At 37.7% G+C, this 21,577-nt stretch overlaps 1 protein-coding gene, 1 long non-coding RNA gene and 1 other non-coding gene across 3 annotated transcripts; 2 read left to right on the top strand and 1 right to left on the bottom strand.

Moving 5' to 3' along the window:
* Positions 1-7,833: 7,833 nt before the first annotated feature.
* LOC125493408 (uncharacterized) lies at positions 7,834-11,562 on the top strand. Its single transcript, XR_007269964.1, has 2 exons — positions 7,834-8,401; positions 8,551-11,562. It is a non-coding gene; the product is annotated as an uncharacterized LOC125493408 (long non-coding RNA).
* A 3,353-nt stretch (positions 11,563-14,915) lies between these two features.
* On the bottom strand, positions 14,916-16,706 carry LOC125493852 (uncharacterized). The gene is made up of 3 exons (XM_057391912.1): positions 16,463-16,706; positions 15,760-16,039; positions 14,916-15,642 (listed from the first exon to the last, which is right to left on the bottom strand). The coding sequence occupies exons 1-3, from the start codon at positions 16,704-16,706 to the stop codon at positions 14,916-14,918; spliced, it is 1,251 nt and encodes a 416-aa protein (XP_057247895.1).
* A 65-nt stretch (positions 16,707-16,771) lies between these two features.
* LOC125493941 (small nucleolar RNA R71) lies at positions 16,772-16,878 on the top strand. Its single transcript, XR_007270264.1, has one exon. It is a non-coding gene; the product is annotated as a small nucleolar RNA R71 (small nucleolar RNA).
* Positions 16,879-21,577: the final 4,699 nt, after the last annotated feature.

Here is a 21,577-nt window from a genome sequence, read left to right as displayed (position 1 = left end):
TCTCCTGAACTCCCACTACTTCAGTAATCTCAGATTTGTCACCAAATACGTCCTTATACAGCTTAGTCTCATCAAATGTGACATCACAGTGTCTCAAAATCTTCCTACCTTTTGGTTCCCAACATCGATATCCATACTTCTCAGAACCATACCCAATAAAATAACATTTAACGATTTTGGTCTAACTTGTCACGTTTCTCAGATTAACATATGCAACACAACCAAATAGTTTTAGAAAAATAAGATTTACCTCCTTTCCACTCCAAACCTCCTCTGGCAATTGAACTCCAAAGGAGGATGGTCCTCTGTTGATCAAATAAGCTGTCTGTGCTAACTGAATCTGCCCAGAAAGTCTTAGGTAGCCCTGCATGCAACCTCATACATCTAGCCCTCTCAGTCAGTGTCCTGTTCATCCTCTCTGCAACTCCATTCTGTCGAGGTTTCCCTGGAACTGTCCTCTTCAGAATTATACCGTTCTCCTTACAGAGTTTTGTGTACTCTGTCAACTCATACTCACCTCCATTATCAGACTTAATGCACTTAATCTTCTTCCAGTCTGATTTTCGACCTCAGCTTTCCACTCTTGAAAGTTTCATGAAGTTAGATTTCTTCTTCATGAAGTAGACCCACACTTCCTGCTGTAGTCATCAATGAAAGTAACAAAATACCGTGAGCCTCCAAGGGATCTGACTGGTGAGGACCCCACAAGTCAGTGTGCACCAATTCTAGCTTCTCAGTTTCAACTCCTTCTTGGCTTTTGTGAAAGTCACCTTTTTCTGCTTGCCATAAGCACAGCTCTCACAAAATTCCATGTCAACTGATTTCAACCCTGACAACTTGCCACTTGAAGTTAAAATCTTCATCCCCTCTCACCCATTTACCAAGTCTAGTATGCCATAACTTAGTCTCATCTACCGTAGCTGCACCAATCATGTCTGTACACCCTGCAATAGTGTATAAGGTTCCCATCTTAGTACCTCTAGCCAAAATCATGGAACCTTTGGAAATCTTCCACTTTCCCTCACAAACACAGTTTTGTAGCACATGAGTCCATTTGACTCACAGAAATCAGATTCTTTGCTAAGCCTGGAATGTACCTAACATCATGTAGTTTTAAAGTTCCTCCATTCGTAGTCCTGACAACACATACTCCCTTCCCCATTATATCCAAGGTCTTATCATCAGCAAGATGGACCTTTCCTAACTTCTTTGCCTTGAAGTCCTAAACAGCTCCCTCATGGGTGAAGAATGAAATGATGCCCCCGAATCTAGGATCCACGACTCTATAGAACTATCAACACTCAAAACCAGAGCATCCTCAACCTCATTCATGCAGAAAATATCGATGAGTTATCACTATCCTCCTGTCTCTCATTATGATCAGATTTTCCACCCTTCTTCTTGGGATGTGGACAATCCCTCTTTGGATGACCCTTCTCACCACAATTCCAACAGGTAAAATTTGTTCTCCCTTAGACTTACTTCGCCCCTTGTTTTGATCTCCCTTGTGAATCTTCCCTTTTCCCTTTTTTTTCCCCTCCTCTACCTTCTGCACTATATGCTCCAGATGATTCTCCACTCTCTTTCCTTCGAATGCTCTCACTCAAAATAAGATCACGTACAACATCATAAACCAATTTCTCTTTACCAGAGGAATTACTAACAGCAGTAACAACAGTTTCCCAAGCAGTAGGTAAAGAGGACAACAAAATTAAAGCTTTCACTTCATCCTCAAAAGCAATATTAACAGACGATAACTGACTTATTATAGAATTAAATTCATTAATATGTTCAGCAGCAGACACCATTATTCATCTCTAAATCAAATAAACGGCGCATCAGATATACCTTATTCATAGCCGGTTTCTCATACATATCTGACAGAGCTTTGATCAATCCAGCCGTTGTTTTGATGTCCTTGACATTGAACGCCATAGTCCGAGCCAAATGTCAATCTCACCACCGCTAATGCCTGCCTATCCAGTACCTTCCATTTAGCCTCTTCCATGTCAGCAGGCTTTTCAGACAAAGGTTGATACAGATTTTTTTGATATAAGATGTCCTCTATTTGCATCTTCCAAATCCAAAAACTCCCATCAAACTTCTCAATTCTAATCTTTGAATCCTCCATTGTTAATTATTCTAGATCTAGACAATAATTAAACCTAGCTCTTGATACCACTTGTAAGTCCTATTGACTATCAATCCAAGAATAATAGCAAACAAATATAGAATATCAAATAAGAAAGCAAGGAAAAAACACACCAGAACTTTTTACGTGGAAACCCAAGAACTGGGAGAAAAACCACGAATTGCACTAGGAATCGATGAATGTTTGATGAGATTACAAAAGCACTCAAGAGCTCTCTCTAAAGCTTTCTCTCTCTCAAACTATGTGTTAAAGATGATGAATAATGATAAACATAATTAGGGTTCTATTTATACCCTCATTAATAACAAAAAACGGGAATAAATAGGTCTTCGGCCTCGACACCCCGCGGGCGGACAGTACGCGTCGAAGAATCTGCAGCTCGTCGTGCGGGCGCGGGTGGGCGCGAGATTTCGCGCGCGGGCAAACAGCAACCTTGCTGATTCTCTCTCTCCCGCAAACGTGCGGTCGCAGGACCTGTGAGTGCGGGCACCCCTCGAGCATCCCTCGACCACCCTTTGAGCCACCTCGAGCCACCCCTCGAGCCACCTACCTTCAACGCAACCTTTCTCCACACCCCATACACCCCCATTGAGCTACATACCCAACAGTTTAGAGCTGGTAATCTTTATGTAGACTTCCATTGTTTTTAGTTAACATATTCAATACATTAGTTAGTGTTGTTCTATAATTAGTTAAGATTAATTGAGCATTATTTTTGTTTCTAATATAAACGAAGAAACAACTTTTTACAAATCTAAAATGTCAAATACAAAAGACAACCTGAAAAAAGAACTTAAAACAACCTAGCATTTGGAGTAATTATTGTATCAATTTCTGTTTGGTTGTTCGAATTTATTCTTTTTAGTTTCTCAAAATGATTTTTTTCTTGCACTTCCTCTCTTTGTTTTTGAACCATATGGGTGTAAAATAAATGTATTGTATTGATGAGCACCGTTCTTCTACGATTGATTTTGTAGAAGACGTTGTTTGTATTGCAGTAGTATTTTGTAGACTTCTTGGAGTGCATTTCTTGCATCTTCATTATCTTGACTTTTGAGAATGAGATTGTAGAACTAATTTTCTCACGCTTTCATATCACCATGGGGTTACATTGGTTTATCTATTCATTTCTCTTTTCCACATTTTCCTCTTTACATATCTAATCAACCTTATGCACATATACTTATGTAGTATTTTTGTGATTGAACGCATGTGCATGATTCTCAATGCATAAAAATACAACAATCCGAGCAGCATAACTATTACTTCATATTATTTAATTATTACGAATAAATTAATAACTAATAACATTTGGGTATTAGTTATGTTTTTCAAATAAAAAGTTAAACTTTCAAATGTAAAAGTTAAGTTTTCGGCACCAAAAGTGATCTGACATGTTTCTTCAATGTTTTTGCAAGTGCAAGTTATCAAACTCTTCTTTCACTTCAAACATGATAAACATCTTATCAGGTGAAAAAACAAAGTAAGTGTTTGTGGACATTGTCATTGCAAACTCGTGCTCAAATATTTTACTTACATCCAAATTAAACATCCAATGCAAGTTGTATACAGGGAACGGAGGAGGAAAACAATATAGGTTTTAGGGCGTCTCGATGGATTAGAGAAGAAAGAGGGAATGTGTTTACGTGTGATACTGAAGTTAGGCCGTCAATAGAATGCATTATAATCTGAAATATATTATGTAACTAATATACTCCAGCACTTAACTAATATACTCCAACGCTTAACTATTATATTTCAGCACTTAACTAATTTATCCAGAAGCAATTCAAGGCTAGCATAACTAATAGGTGCAAGCGCTTAACTAATTCTACTGCTGATTTGATACACGTGCGTGTTGTCAGCATGACATCAGCAGTCTCACATTAACACTAACGTGAGACCGTCTCTCCAAAAACGGACTCTTGTATAAAACCCCTATTATTTTTATCCATATTTATCCCGTCCCTACATCTAAAAATAAGACTAGAGGAGAATATGTCACACTGTCAAAATAGAATGTTCTACACATATTAATCTATGGCTCCTCTCCTAGGATGACTTATATTGGGTAAAATTGGCACCCAACTTGTTAGAACTACCTTTATGAAATTAAAGGTAGTGCACATATAGTCATAATGTCATATATTGTTAGGAGATATTATGTTATATGGGCTTATTATACTTGTATAGATAGTTTCCTTATGTACATTGTATATATATAGTCTTGATATCTCAATGAAAGGCAACACACATATTCTACCCTAATCTTTCTCTACATGGTATCGGAGCCAAATCTCTGAAATTTTTTTCTCTCGTCTTCTCTCATGGCTGGCGACGAACAGCCGCCGCCCCCCCTCCACCTAAAACTGATATCACTCATCCTTTTTATCTCGGCACCGGTGACCGACCCGGTGACTTTATCACACCCACGCGTCTCCGGTCAGACAACTTTGATGACTGGGCTGGCGATAAGTTCATTCAAATTAAATCGCGCACTATTTTCATTCTCCTCTCTCTTGCCAACAACATTACTAATAATCATACTAAGCTACGCCTAAACCTTACATAAGAGCCACATTTAATTTGAATGAACTTCAAACGAACAACAGATTGTTGCCGCAAAACAAGAAAAGAAGGAATCTTATATGCCAGCTGGAAGAAGTATACATGCATTTTGTAATTTCTTGAAACAATAATACTTATGAATTATGATAGACATTTCTATCATGGAGCACCAAAGAAATTTATTACGGCATAAAGTTAAAAGTGCGATATGTTTAGCATTGGATATTACGATGTGGGTGGAGTATGTTAAACATATGAACTCCTTAAAAAGGAAAGGACACCTTATGGATAGGTAGCAGTGGCAGATCTAGAAATTGAGCCACGTGGGTTCGGATTTGTTTGAACATAAATTCTAAATACATATTAATATTAGGATTTTTAAACTAGAATAATACAAACTTTTGCCCGTTCTCTCGCGATAATACAAACTTTTGATTATTTTTTAATAATATAAACTTTTACCCGAAATTTCCCTAGTAGGTCAATACCGGTTGTAACTTGTTGTAGCAGGTCACTATGACACGTGTCATTATGTTATTGGTTGGTTTTTTAATTTTTTATTTCAATTTGAAAGAAAAAAACTCAAGCCACCCGAAAGTCTGAAACCAGACCTTCCCCTCCCCCCCCCCCGGGCCCCCACCCCACCCCACCCCACCCTACCCCTGGCCAGACCCTCCCTCTCTCTCTTCCTCCTGCCCTCCAGCCCCTCTTCGACCACGAACCAAACCCAGTACCTCCCCCCCACCCCGAAACCACTTCCCCAGTACCTCCCCCACCCCATAACCACTTCCCCAACCCCTCCCCACACGAAACCAATCTCTCTCTATCTCCCCTCACTCACTATCTCGTTCCCTCATATCTCTCCTCCACCCAACAGCCAATTTGTCAACCAAAGTCGCCTGAGCATCCTTAGACCGCGCTGCAAAGTAAGGAAATATCAATCTCAAACCGCACTCCATCTGTTCGACAATATGCCCCTGAGAAACATCAGGAATTTTCCACACATTCCAAGCTTTACCAGAGACTGAAACATCATCCCATCATCACATTCATCAACACAATCATCATCATCGTCATCATCGTCATCATCATCAAAGAAAGAACAAAGGAGATTAGTGAAGATATAAGGGTGGAAATCACCGAGCCAAAGAAAGGGTTTTTCAATGGGGTTTCGCTAGTCAGGGAAGAGGAGCTGAGAAACATCGTCATTTGAGGCGAGATGGAGAGCGGCGAAGTAGGAATTCAGTTCTCCAATGGCAACCGCTTGCCCTGAATTGGGTTTCAAAGATTGGGTATTTCTAGTGAGAATGATCTTAATGAGCTCCTTCTCAAGCTTCGATTCTTCTTGGAAAGCTGGGTTTTATTATCGGCACCGGTATCGATAAAGTCTCCTTTGTCAGAGGAGAGAGAAAAGTCGGAGAGACGACTGGGGAAGTCAAGGAGGAGGTCGTCGAAGGACTGAGAGCGGAGAGGGTGGTTGTGATTGAGAGAAGGAGGTTGTTGACGGAGTTGAAGATGGCCCAACAGAGATTGAAGGAGGAGATGGTTGAACTTTGATGTGTTGCTGCTGTTAAATGAGCTGCTCATCTTTGGAGATGGTGTTTTGGCAGTTGTGGTTGTGGGTTTATGGGTTTGGTGGTGCTGACGGTGGTGGCAGGGTGTTTCTTCGAGTTTGGTGGAGGAGTTCAGTTGGGGGGGGGGGTTTAAGGCTGAGAGTATTGAATTTTTTTTACCGGTTTTGTAGGTTATAGGTCATATTGACCTACCAGGGTAATTTTGGGTAAAAGTTTGTATTATTAAAAAATAATCAAAAGTTTGTATTATTGCGAGAGAACAGGCAAAAGTTTGTATTATTCTAGTTAAAAATTTAGAATTACATTTTTTTTAAAGGAAAACTTTAAACAATTATACTTAGCGGAGATTCCATTCTTGATTACATTATAAAAAAATAAATATATATCTATGATATGGAACATGAAAAAAAATGAAACAATTCATACTTTCAAAATTACTAACTTTATGTGCGTGCAATACATGTGCCGCGAAAACTTTTTATAATAGTACGTGTAGACAATTTTTTTCAATGTGATAAACAAAGTAACTTAAATGGACATAAAAACACCTTAGGTTTGAATTTTATTTTTTTTATTTCTTTTTCGAGTTGATTGATTTTTTATTTCTTCCTTTTTATTGCTAATTCAAGTTTATTATTAAAATCATTTTACTCATCATGTTTGTAAGATACCTTCTACATGTGTGGGCTAATTCATATATATATTAGTTTGACTTTTTGAGTTGGCTTGTAGAAAATATTTAAGGATAATTTTGTTTATGTTAAGTTACTTAATTTGTGTTGTGAATATGGATATATTTTAAGTTTTTAAAAATCATGAGGGCTTTTAAGTAATTTGATAGAGAGACACCATAGCCTTTTCCCTTCCCTTATATAATAGAGATTGATTGACATTTGCATATATGCAGTAATCATAACAATTGTTATCCATCGCTCACCAAAATTAAAACGTAGAACAACATTATACTTGGCATCATCGATCGTCCTACCAATCACTAGTTATTTTAATAATTAAAGGTCAGTAATTAATATATATACCTTGAACTAGAAATGGAAAAAAAAGCAACACAATGGAAGGTAGATGATCATAAATATATAAAAAAAAAATCGTATTTTTAGTTGGAACATGTTCCTATTTTTTTAAAAAATAATTATTCCATTTACTATTTTGTATTTAAGTTCTCGCTCTCTTTCTTTTTTCAAATCACATAAATCGTCTTTTTTCTCTTTCTATCTCTTAATCCCACAAGTCCCCGATACAAATTTAAATAAAATACATTAATTAATGAAATCTTGAAAAATAAAATTTCAAAGCAAAGATTAAAAAAAAGTGCTTGTTGAATTTTTTTCCTTTTTTGCATGACATGCTATTCCTGAAAAGAAAAAAAGTTAGTAATTCCTAGAGGTGGTCCTATTTCCATTTAGTGTTCATAAAACATGACACTCGTCCTAATGAATGTGGATGGTTGAAAATAATGCTGATGCGTACGACTATATATCTAGACAAAGTATGTAGTAACATATTTCGAGTTTAACTAGATGTATTAACCCAAAAAGTGCCATACTTATTGTAGTATATATACCTATCATATCTTAGACTATAGCTTCTCAACTTGCCTTCACTAAACCCTATCTCTTTTTTCTCTATTCATTATCCTCTCTCTCTCTCTCTCTCCTACCTTTAATTTGCTTCTTAATGATGGTTTATGAGTCGAAATTAAGCTAGCTGTTTATTTCTTGTTCTATACCTCTTAATTCGCCACCTTTTTATCTATCTATCTATCTATCTGTCCATCTATCTGTCTATTTATCTATCTATCTGTCTATCTATCTAGGGTTTGTAGGATTCTCTCGAGTTATTAGAGAGGATCCTAGCCTGTTAGTATTTTGTAATTTTTACTGTTACTAGACTGTTGAGTTATTATCAAAAGGATCTTAGCTTGTTGTGGGAGATATGCAATCGTTGTTTGCTGATGCAGCATCATTAAGATTCACAATCCATGAAGTTTGAGAGTTGGATTGATCCATTATATGCTTTTGGATTTGCGAATCTTGATGATGCTGCATTGGCAATAGACGATTAATGATGCTTATGAAAGGTAGCTAGGGTAAGAGATGGGATATATTTTTAATAACAACCATAAAGTAGCTAGCTTGATATTTTGATGTTATTGTGTCCAATTTATTATTTGGTGATATTTTTGTTTTTTGGAAGGGGGAAAATGTTAAATGTTGCTATTATTTTATGGTTGTGCAGGTATGTGAAGAACATCATAGTAGATGACTGAGACGTTTAAAGGAGTTGCCGATTTTTACTTTTCTCAACTATATGGTAAGGGATGATTTAAGTTCAAGGATCTTGAAATTTCTGAACTTTTTACTAAATTTCAATGGTTTTTGTTATGGGTGCTTTGCTTAATTCCTTTAATTTGAAACAAAAAATAATTATACTAGCTAGGGTGTTTTCCCCTCTTTTTCAAGACAAAAATAATTCTACCATATCATTTGGCGTATCTAAAAAATGACACATCCACATCGATATAGTTTTTGGGACGGCGTGTGCACAACATGCGCGTTATGGCATGCGTAGGCATGTGCATACCACGCCCTACCAATGTACGATAAAAGTTCCGTTTTCTAGATGCTCAATTATTTTACTCTAGGCTAGGGAAAATCACTTGATTATTTATCATCATTATTTTTTTTATATTTTATGCCATATGTTTGAAAGTTGTTAGATACTAGATTAAATGTTGTTTCAAACATAAAAACTACGTAAAATGGAGCCTAAGTTAGATACATATCAGTGTATATTTTATTAATTTGTAATAAGTCTTATAAGCTATATTATATAAGTTGTCTAGTTTTTAATAGAGATAACACTATCAGCGTATATTTTTGTTAATTTGTAATAAGTCTTATAAGCTATATTATATAAGTTGTCTAGTTTTTAATAGAGATCAAACCGGGGTATTTATTTTGTGTTAATTCATTTTATATCATACTCAAGTGACAATTCTTTCTCTATCTTCAGGTTAGTAAGGATCATATTTAAGTCATTGCAAATTGATTGTTAATATATAGATTAAATATTTTTTCGCATATTAATCAGTACTGCAAAGTTAATTTAGGTCTGTTATCAAAGATGATATAAATTTGTCTTGAATACGATCTCGACTGCAATTATATTAAAGACTACATATACAACACAAGTTGCTTCATATATAATGTATAAGTCCTCACGATCTACGTACCAATTGGGGTATCCTTCACTATTTTTAGGTTAGTAAGGGTCATATTCAAGTCTTTGCAAATTTGTTAATAGATTGAACATCTTTTCGGTTATTGATTAATCCAAAGTTGATTCAATTTGGATATTAGATATGATAAAATTTTGTCTATAGTACGATCTCGACTACAATAATACTAAACTAAAGCTCCTCGAGTTTGGTATCATCGCTTTAGTAGTTTTTTGCTCCAATCACGAGGGTCTGCGTGGGGGCAACGCCCCCTTAAACTTTTCGATATATGTTATTTAGAATATTGATTTAGTTTTAGTTTTGAGTTTAGTCACATCTATTTAGGTCAGTTAGTGGGTATTATATAAACCCTATAATTAGCTGTTGCATGCCTACATATTCTGTAATCTGTATTCTCTTTTAAACCTAAAAAAATAGTTACCCCTCATGTGTGAACTTAGCAGCTTAGCTAACACATGAATTAGTGAACCATATTAAATCACTGTGTCGATTTTTCTTTAATTCTTCGTCGACACTTTTCTACCCAAGTTGCTTTAATTGGTATACAATGTATGAGTTCTCTGCCAAGTGGGGATCATGGTAAGTCCTTGCCAAATCCTAGGAAGATTTACTGAGAGGAGCCTCTCCTTTTTACAAAATGTAGTGGTACTGAAGTTTAAGTCCTCCGATTGTCCCCCCATCCCCACCCCACCAATAAGAAGCATAATTTGGTGTGGGCTGCAGGTTTGCTGGCTTTAGGAGAATTTAAACAGCTTCACAGCTAGCAAATTGGTCCCTATATAATAGTACTATACTACTATCACCATCTCTAAAAAATTATTATGTTCAAATTGTTATATATGCTTACTATTCAAAGTTACATTATATATTCTCGAGGGAAAATGCTGTCTTTTTCACCATATAACGTACACTCATGTAACCATCAGATTGCATATAGAAAGTGTATAATTTGACGTTACGTTACAGGAGTGAATCTTTCCTCTCTTGTGTTATTGTTAATTGTTATGACGTCTTTTGATGGATTCAAATAAATGAGTAGGCAAAAATGGCCATACGATCATACAATCCAAGCTAAGCTAATAAGGTTGAGCGACGTGTTGTATCTTTACCCATAAGCCGATTATAAGCCCCTGCCTTGCAAGCTACGCAGGGTCGGGCCGGCCGGGCCGAACATCCAACTGTAAAAAGGACCCATTAAATTGTCTTTCTCTTCTCAAAATAATCTCTATGTAAGCTTTCCAACTCCAGTATCTCTCTTAATAGTATAACTAACTTCTTTTTTGCTTGAAAACCTTGGCATTAAACAAGTGAAGATGGAGGTCAAACATAACGGGAAACTTTACATCAACGATGTGATACGTACTTACCTCCAAAAAATTGGCGGGTACATGTTTATTGTGATTGTCTCGAATGGCGGCAGAGATGCTAGTTGGCTAGTTATGCTTAAGAGATTATTTTTGATGATGGTGGAATAAAAGAATTACAGCAGGTTTGTGGTGAATCTTGAACAAGTTTGAGCACAGATTTTGGCTATATCATGTGTTATCTGAACTTGTTAACGATTCACCTTTAACAAAAAAAAAAACCAATCAAAATGACTAGCTAAAGTATGAATTTGTAAGAGAGGTCACTTGAGATCCACTGAAGCAAAAGAACTGCAAAAATGAGACAAGATTTGTGCTATCAGTGTGGAATATTGTGCGTCTCATATTGTGAGTGGAGGCAGGGCCGTAGTTGCGGGTGTGCGAAGAGCCCCTCTGCATAGGGACCATGGTCCAAAATATTTTGGATTTATCTGAGAGGGCCTAATTTGCAAAATATCATACTTTGTATAAACGGCAAACGCTCTACATCTTCGTCTCCGGACTCCATAATTCACGTTCGTTATTCCCTATCATCTTGCTCAATCTCTTTCACCAAAAATTCAACCTTTCATATCTTTAACTTTAGTATTGTCATTAATATTTTTTTCATAATTATCAATAATAATAAAGTCAATCCATCAATCAGTATTGATTCTCCCTACTCTCTATGAAAATTATAGTCCTTTTCTATCACTAAGGGGGAAAAAAGTGCCCAATTTCCATTATAGAACAGGTCCCCGTAAATATTCAAGACGGCCCTGAGTGGAGGGCCCATGAAATAGCCTTGAGAAGAGCCTGTGTTTCAGCATGAATATCGGAAACAACAGCTCCACAATCCCTCCCTATGTGGATGTTGAGAGGAATTGTTACCATCGCTATCTGGTAGGCGTGTCGCGCACCTATCAAAAGTAAATTCCTAACTAACCTCCTAACTATGTAGCAGGGCAAGTCAGGGTCGAATCCACAGGGACAAACAGTATCAAACACTAGGTATCTTGACTCAATCTAACTAAACAAGTGACAAACGATGATGAAAAGGATGTTGAACTAAGACTAACGCTAAACTACGATAATTACTAAGAACACACAAGATATAATCAATTAATTAAAACATCTAGAATTAAGCATCACCACTAGCATGACCAATACATGAATAATTTCCATCCCAAATGATATAATCAAGAATTCAAGAGGAGTAATGCACCCTATAATTACCAAAGATCTCTCCCGAGTACCAATGGACTCTAAGCAAGCAATCAAACCTATTCCCATAGAATCATGCAAGAAAGAGGCATTAAGCATAGCATCACAATTAAATTCCTAGCAATCCCATCTAACTATTCCCATAGAAGATATTCATACCATTGATTGGATCAACAAAACCATCTAGATTCAATTCCCCTTGAAAATAAGATATACGGAGTCAAATCAAAATCACCTATCCCTAGTATGATAATGAGCATAAGAACAATCCAATCAAACAAGAACAATTGATCATATAAACTTGGGATTAATGGAAGAATTCATATATTAAATCATTGCTAGGGTTTTACTTAACCCTAGATTAATGGACTACTCACACATAATTGAAATACCAAAACAAATAAGAACAAATTAAAAGACATGATAATAATGAAGGAAAGAAGAGATTAAGAAAACTTAGTCTTTACTTGAAGGAATCAAAGCGTAGTAATCAATGTTTAATAATGGAGTAAACTCAAAAGCTCTCTAAAAAGTTATAAAATGTATTCTCTAGTAAAAAGGCGTAATTTCTAATTCTAAGAAAATAGGTATTTATATGTCTCATAAATCTGGCGCAACAACGCTTAAAACGCTCAAAGATCGTCTTGCCCGACCGGTCGGGCGAATTTCGCCCGGTCGGGCGGTCGTCAGGTATTATAATCCTTCGTCGCGCCTGACCGGGCGCCTTTCAGCAGGTCTTCGTTCGCCTCGCCCGACCGCCCGGGCGGATTTCGCCCGGTCGGCCGCAAATGAAATCTCCTTGGCTCTTTCAATCGTCTGAAATTGATTAAGTAGAACTCGCCCGCCGCCCGGGCGGATTTCGCCCGGCGGGCGGTCGTCAGACTGCACAAAATCTCAATCTTCAAAACGCCATAACTTCTTCGTTATTCGTCGGAATTAGGCAAATGACCACTCGTTGGAAAGCTCTTGAAATGTAGAATCTAAACAATTGAAATCACTCTATTTGGATTTGTATAATTAAGATATAATCAAAAGAGTGGACTGGAGTCATTTTTCTACTTCTTTTATTATTCGCTTTGCTTCAAAAGTCTTCCAACTCAATGCTCTGCTCTCGAAAGTACATCATCTCTTGTAGTGATATAAATGAGTAGGAAATGCACTAAATATGCAAATTCCTACAATGATCAATCTGAAAATACAAACACACTACAAGGAGCACATTAGTACTAAAAATGGCTCCGAAGAGCGCATTTAAAACCAATAATGAGTGAGGGACGGAGGTAAAATCTCTGTATAAAATAGACATATCAAACTCCCCCAAGCTAAACTAATGCTTGTCCACAAGCATTCCAACATGAAACACACGGTTTTCAAGCACACACAACCACAACACTCTTCAAGCCACACACACAACACGGTTTTCACATCAATCTTCAATGTGAAAATAAGACCATGAAGGGAATACACACAAAACTATTCAATCTAAATCCTAGATCTCATAGTTGTGACTTGACAATCAATACTACCACTTTACTCCCCCAAGCTTGCCTTGACCATACATGATAAACCCTCACTCTAGTCGTGCACACAACACTCATGTGTATAAAAGGATCAAATAGTCACTCAAAGCTCCATTCCATTGACTATATCCTACCATAAGCTTGCACATCTTCTCACTCTCCACCGCTTCGGGACTATGTTATATGCAAAGAATCATGAGGACTTTATATGGGTTGTAATGTAGGCTTAAGGTATGGGTGTGGAAAGTTCTAGGAAAGTGGTGCTCAAAGGGGAAAGTGAAGCTCCTATTTTTTTTTTCTTCAAACATCCTTGACAACAAATACCAATCCTCACACACATTTTAATTTCACTTCATTTTCTCTTTTTCATTGGCCACTTCATAACTCCTCGATCAACTATTAACTCAAATTTCCTTTTATTACGCACTAAAGACATAAATCACAGTCTTTTTTTTTTTCTTCTGTTTTCTCTTTTTTTTTTCTATAAAGGATTTAACAAATTCTCTACAGAGAATCGATAGGAGTTTTAAAAAAACGCTATGAGGAGGTAACTCAATATAATCAAACACCACAAAATATCTCTAATGTAACGTTAACCTCATCAACATAGCTTCACAATTCCCTAGGTAGGACAAGGTAAAGGGCTAAAGATGTAGTTAATCAAGAAAACAGGCTAGGCTCAGAGGGGTGACAAAAGAGAGTAATCAATGTAGGGTGGCATTTGGTTATTAGCTCAGAATACAGATGCCTCAATCATATTCAACGCAAAAACAAGTCAATGCGGTCTCAAGGAGTATCAATGCAAGTTCTAGAGGATAATAATCAAGGAAGAGCATCACACATGAAAAGAAAGACTAAAAAAATGTTAGTCCATTAGGCTCAAATAACCTCACTAGGTAGATTTTTGGCTAACAAGCATAGTCAAGTCTCCCTTGGGAGGATCAAACCGTCTTACCACAAACCATTCAAATCACAACGAGCAAGGAGAGATCAAAAATAGTTCAGAGTTATTCAATCATGCTTAGACTTCACATAGAGATGAGCATAAACCAAGCTTAGTGTGTACTATCAGCAGTGATCGATCCTAAATGCAACCTAAAATGCAACTTAATAATGAAACTATATGCAAAAACAGAAAGTAAAAATGCCTAAATGATGAATATGTACAGATGATGTGGTAAATCCCTCCCCCAAGCTAGCATGTCACAATGTCCGCAGTGTGACAAAGGTAAAGAGTAGACACAAAGAAAGGGGCAGGGTACTCACAAATCCTCACTAAGGAGGGGAGAGCCAAGGGATCAGAAACCCTGGTGACTGCATCCAAGTATTGAGGTTTTCCAACATTGTGAATATGGATGACAAGTTCTTCTGAATAATGCACTGCTCTGCCTTAATCTCAGCAACTGAATGTTGGATTTTTGCAAGTGATCTCTCAATCGACATAGAAGAAGGAGTGCTAGATTTAACCGGGGTATCCTCATTGAGAACATCCACTATATCAACAATTTCTCCCATAGATGGAGAAGCCTTGGAGTTTGTGAGTGTGTACTCCATCTTCTCATCACCTATTTCAAAGGTGATTTTTCCCTTTTTCATATCAATTATGGCTTCAGCAGTGGCCAAAAAGGGTCTCCCAAGAATAATGGGAACGTTTGCATCTTCTTCCATTTCCATAACAACAAAATCACATGGAATTAAAAATTTTCCGACTCTAAGAGGAACATCTTCAAGGATGCCAAGGGGGAACTTGACTGTTCTATCTGCTAGTTGTAAGGAGATGCGTGTGGGTTTCAGTTCACCCATATTGAGCTTCTTGCAGATTGACAAGGGCATGAGACTGACACTTGCCCCAAGATCACATAAGGCATTCTTGATCTCAATATCACCAAGCTTAACAGGAATAGAATAACTGCCTGGATCTCCTAGCTTCTTTGGAAGCTTGTTCTGCAAAATGGCACTACACTCAGCTGTTAGTGAAACAGTGACATTCTCTTCAATTTTTCTTTTGTTGGAAAGCATGTCTTTCAAAAACTTAGCATAAGAAGGCATCTCTGAGATAGCATCCAAGAAAGGGATGTTAATGTGCAACTTCTTCAAAATATCAAGGAACTTCCCATACTTCTTCTCTAGCTTTGCTTGTGCCAATCTTTGAGGGAATGGAACAGGTGGCTTGTATGGTGCAATAGGTGTGACAATAGGTTCCTTTTTCTCAGTCTCCTTAGCTTCCTCTTCCAAACCCGTCTTCCCTTGAACTTCCTCACTCAACTCTATAACCTCTTTTGCAGTGTTCTTTTGCTCAGTTACCCTCCTTGTAGGCTCTGGCAGTTCTTTACCGCTCCTCAATGAAATGGCATTGATATGCCCCTTAGGATTTGGTTCAGTTTGCCCAGGAAGTTGGCCTGAAGGTTTAGAGAGGTGGCTTATTTGTTGGGCTAGTTGTTGTCATCTGATTTCCATCATTTTATTATGAGCATGAATTTGTTGAAGGGAGTTGTTGAAGAAGTCATTCTGCTTCGCTTGATATTCAATTTGCTTTGCTTGAGAAGAAGCTAAATTCTCTATGATGGTTTCAAGATTGGATGTTGAAGATGCGGAGGAGGAGAATGGTGGCCTTTGTTGGAAACCGGGTGGTTGGGAGTAGTTTGTGGGTGGAGGTTGAGGTTGGTTATTTTTGTAAGAGAAATTTGGATGATTCTTCCAACCTGGGTTATATGTGTTTGAGTATGGGTTGTTTTGTGGTCTTGTGTTTGTGTTTAGGAGGGCATTAGCTTGCTCAGTTACCGCTCCCATGGTATTGTATTGACACTCATTAAATGAGTGACCTTGCACTTCACAAATCTCACAAACAGGTGCTATTGATCTGCTACTCAATTGGTCAACCTTAGCTGCCAAAACCTGCACAGTGTTAGATAAAGTAGCAATAGCATCAACCTCATACTTACCTCCCTTTTTAGGGGCTCCACGAGATATACTCCAGTCATTCAAGTAATTGTTGGCAGCCATATCATCCAACAATGTCTTCGCAGCTTCTGGATTTTGCCATGAAAGTACCGCCAGATGCGGCATCAATAGAACTGCGAACTTCATGCTTCAGACCATTGTAGAATGTCTGAATTAGTAGCCACTCAGGAATGCCATGGTGTGGACACTGCCTTTGCAAAGCCTTGTATCTCTGCCATGCTTCATAGAGAGACTCCAATTCATGTTGTTGAAAGCCAGATATCTCGTTTCTGAACTTGGAAGTTCTCATAGGAGGGAAGAACTTGTAAAGGAAAGCCTTCTTCAGTTCTGGCCATGTGGCAATCTTCCTCACTTCTTCTTCCTTAAACCATTCCTTTGCTTCGTCCCTGAGAGAAAAAGGAAAAGCACAGTATCGAATTAGATCATCAGAAACTTAGTTAATTTCAAAGTATTGCATTTTTCTAAAAAGTTAGCCAAATGATCAGTAGGGCTCTCTTTGGGTGTTCCCGCATAAGAATCCTGTGAGATAAACTGGATGAATTGTGGCTTGAGCTCGAAATGATTGGCAGCGGTTGTTGGTCTGGTTATGGTGGTGGTGGTCTCATCGGGCATAGCATATTCCCGTAGAGACTTTGGTGGTGCTTCGTCTCCCATTGTTGGTTCTTGTTGTTGTTTTCTTCTTCGACCTTCTCCTTGCTGTAGCTTCGATCTCGCGATCAAGAGTAATTAGATCTTGTGGACCCTTACTACGAGTGTGCATGCAACAAAAAGACTGAAAGAAAAAGATCAAACAGCAAATAGAGTGACAATGATCGAACAAAGACAGTTTAGCTAAATAAATCAAAGATAAACTAATCTAATACCGTTAGTCCCCGGCAACGGCGCCAAAATTTGGTAGGCGTGTCGCGCACCTATCAAAAGTAATTCCTAACTAACTCCTAACTATGTAGCAGGCAAGTCAGGGTCGAATCCACAGGGACAAACAGTATCAAACACTAGTATCTTGACTCAATTAACTAAACAAGTGACAAACATGATGAAAAGGTGTTGAACTAAGACTAACGCTAAACTACGATAATTACTAAGAACACACAAGATATAATCAATTAATTAAAACATCTAGAATTAAGCATCACCACTAGCATGACCAATACATGAATAATTTCCATCCCAAATGATATAATCAAGAATTCAAGAGGAGTAATGCACCCTATAATTACCAAAGATCTCTCCCGAGTACCAATGGCTACTCTAAAACAAGCAAATCAAACCTATTCCCATAGAATCATGCAAGAAAGAGGCATTAAGCATAGCATCACAATTAAATTCCTAGCAATCCCATCTAACTATTCCCATAGAAGATATTCATACCATTGATTGGATCAACAAAACCATCTAGATTCAATTCCCTTGAAAATAAGATATACGGAGTCAAATCAAAATCACCTATCCCTAGTATGATAATGAGCATAAGAACAATCCAATCAAACAAGAACAATTGATCATATAAACTTGGGATTAATGGAAGAATTCATATATTAAATCATTGCTAGGGTTTTACTTAACCCTAGATTAATGGACTACTCACACATAATTGAAATACCAAAACAAATAATGAACAAATTAAAAGACATGATAATAATGAAGGAAAGAAGAGATTAAGAAAACTTAGTCTTTACTTGAAGGAATCAAAGCGTAGTAATCAATGTTTAACAATGGAGTAAACTCAAAAGCTCTCTAAAAAGTTATAAAATGTATTCTCTAGTAAAAAGGCGTAATTTCTAATTCTAAGAAAATAGGTATTTATATGTCTCATAAATCTGGCGCAACACACGCTTAAAACGCTCAAAGATCGTCTTGCCCGACCGGTCGGGCGAATTTCGCCCGGTCGGGCGGTCGTCAGGTATTATAATCCTTCGTCGCGCCTGACCGGGCGCCTTTCAGCAGGTCTTCGTTCGCCTCGCCCGACCGCCCGGGCGGATTTCGCCCGGTCGAGCCCGCAAATGAAATCTCCTTGGCTCTTTCAATCGTCTGAAATTGATTAAGTAGAACTCGCCCGACCGCCCGGGCGGATTTCGCCCGGCCGGGCGGTCGTCAGACTGCACAAAATCTCAATCTTTAAAACGCCATAACTTCTTCGTTATTCGTCGGAATTAGGCAAATGACCACTCGTTGGAAAGCTCTTGAAATGTAGAATCTAACACAATTGAAATCACTCTATTTGGATTTGTATAACTTAAGATATAATCAAAAGAGTGGACTGGAGTCATTTTTCTACTTCTTTTATTATTCGCTTTGCTTCAAAAGTCTTCCAACTCAATGCTCGTGCTCTCGAAAGTACATCATCTCTTGTAGTGATATAAATGAGTAGGAAATGCACTAAAATATGCAAATTCCTACAATGATCAATCTGAAAATACAAACACACTACAAGGAGCACATTAGTACTAAAAATGGCTCCGAAGAGCGCATTTAAAACCAATAATGAGTGAGGGACGGAGGTAAAATCTCTGTATAAAATAGACATATCACTATCCTCTATAGCCCAACCAAACCCAACCGCTCTTGTATTCCTATTCTAGGCTACATCAAGTTGGATTAGAAAATAATGATAACCAACCCTTGAGGAGCCCAAATTGACTCCTTTAAAGTTTGGTTTAGTGTTAAGAGGCATTTCTGAAGCTGAGATGGCAAAGTTTGTTAGACGTTTCTTTGCTTATTGATGAAGAAGCTTGAGTTGAAGTGTGAGTTGAGCTTCAGCTTTGAGCAAGGAGAGAAGCAATAACTTCAACACCCCCCTCCCCTCAAACTAGGAGATGGTCATTCCTAGTTTGGAGAGTAAGTCTTTATGTTGAGCTATATGTAAGATCTTAGTAAAGACATCAACCAATTGATTTGGAGTAGACAAGTTGCTTAATAGTAGAAGACCTTTTAGGACTTTTTCTCTTGTAAAGTGACAATCCACTTCTATGTGTTTTGTCCTTTCATGAAAAACATGATTTTTTTGCTATATGTAAAGCAGACGTTTTGTCACAATGTAATGTAACAGGAGTGAGAGAGGAAATGCCTAACTCTGTGAGCAAATGAACTAGCCAACAGACTTCGGCAGTAGTCTGGGCCATAGCCCTATACTCAGCCTCTGAGGAGGACTTAGATGTAGTGCCTTGTTTCTTAGATTTTCAACTGATAAGGGAATTTCCAAGAAGCATAATATAGCCATCGACTGATCTTCTGGTGTTGGGACAGAGGCCCAATCTGAATCACTATAAGCCTGAAGTGTGAGCCTATTTGAAGCTTTGAGCAATATTCCTTGATTAGCAGTAGTATGCACATAATTAAGTGTATGAACAAGAGCCTGGTAGTGTGAAACTCTAGGTGAGTGCATGAATTGACGTAGAATTTGAACATCAAAGGCTAAATTAGGGCTAGAGTTTGTGAGAAAGTTCAACTTGCCAACAAGGCTCCTATAAGCAGCATGATCTGAACATAGTTCTCCTTTATCACTCCAAAGTTTTGTGTGAGTAGGTAAGGGAGTAGAAGTATTTCTGGTGAAATAAAGACCATTATCTTGAAGTAATTCTTTTGTGAACTTTTGTTGAGAAATTAAAGGAGAAAACCATCAACCTTCCTTTTTATTCTATACACCCACTTGCAACATATTGGTTTCTTCCCTGAGGGAAGTGAAACAATTTCCCAGGTATTATTGTCATCCAATGCTTTGATTTTTTTTATCCATGGCTTCAAGCCACATTGGATTCTTAGTAGCTTTTGTGTTACAGGTAGGTTCAATGTTAGTAAATAATGAAGCCATGAAAGCTTAGGAAGAAGATGGAAAATGATTAGAAGAAATAAGATTGCACCAGTGAGAAGAGAATGAAGTAGAACAAACCAAATCTTGTAAGTGAGTTGAAGGTTTACTAACTCTAGTGGATCTACTAGGTGGTGAAGAAATTGGAGGTGGTGGAGGACTGATATGTGAGGGAGAAGTAACAGGGAGAGAGGAAGTAGAATCATGAGGATGTGGTTGTAAGAACAGGAAGTGAGGGAAATGAATCACTTAGAACAGTGGCAATAGGTAGAAATATTTGAGAAGGGTAAGTATGTGAAATAGGAGTGTTTGTTTGAGCAACAACTTGGTATGGAAAGTGCTTTTCAAAGAATGTAATATCTCTGGAGATGATGATCGATCTTGTTAATAATAAGATCTAGGAGAAGTGTTGAAGGATATCAAAGAAAAATGCATGGATTGACCTTAGGATCATACTTGGATATGTTAACAAGAGAAGTATTGGCATAGCATAAAAGTCAAAAAATTTATGATCAAAATAGCCCCGTAACTTCGGGAGAAGGGGTGCCCCTCACAAAGGGGGTCGAAGTGACCAGGCCCGGGCGACTGTTTACCAAAAACACAAGTCTCCGCAAAGTCGTAAGACCATGTATGGGGACTGACGCCTGCCCAGTGCCGGAAGGTCAAGGAAGTTGGTGACCTGATGACAGGGGAGCCGGCGACCGAAGCCCCGGTGAATCAAGAAAAGGCTTATGAAGAAAGAGTTTCTCATAAGGGGTGAGATGATTGATGCTAGAGATGGCAATGGGTAAGATCTGGACAGGGTACTATACGATCCAGATCCCTTTTTTAAACAAGGATCCATATCCTACTTGGATCCACTAGGTAATTAAGAATGAGGATCCAGATCCGTATGGATCCTAGGAATCCGAGTCCTAAACGGATCCTTGCCTATTGTCTTCAAACTACCCTAATTCTCACAATAATTAAAGATTTTAAACAATAGAGTCATCTAATATCAACCAAAAAATACATTTAATTTTTGAAAAATAAACATTAATTGCTTACAACTAGTCAATTATCAAATTGTAGATTAGTTATCAACCCAAATTTTGAACTTAATTATCTAGTAAATTCGCACCAAAAAGCACACATTAATTAGAACAATAATCCGAAATTCAAGCGAAAA

Source organism: Beta vulgaris, chromosome 9, assembly GCF_026745355.1.
Source record: "Beta vulgaris subsp. vulgaris cultivar EL10 chromosome 9, EL10.2, whole genome shotgun sequence".
In the NCBI taxonomy this organism is placed as follows: Eukaryota; Viridiplantae; Streptophyta; class Magnoliopsida; order Caryophyllales; family Amaranthaceae; genus Beta; species Beta vulgaris.
The sequence above is the reverse complement of the archived record's forward strand: the minus strand, read 5'-3'. Positions and strand labels throughout refer to the sequence as shown.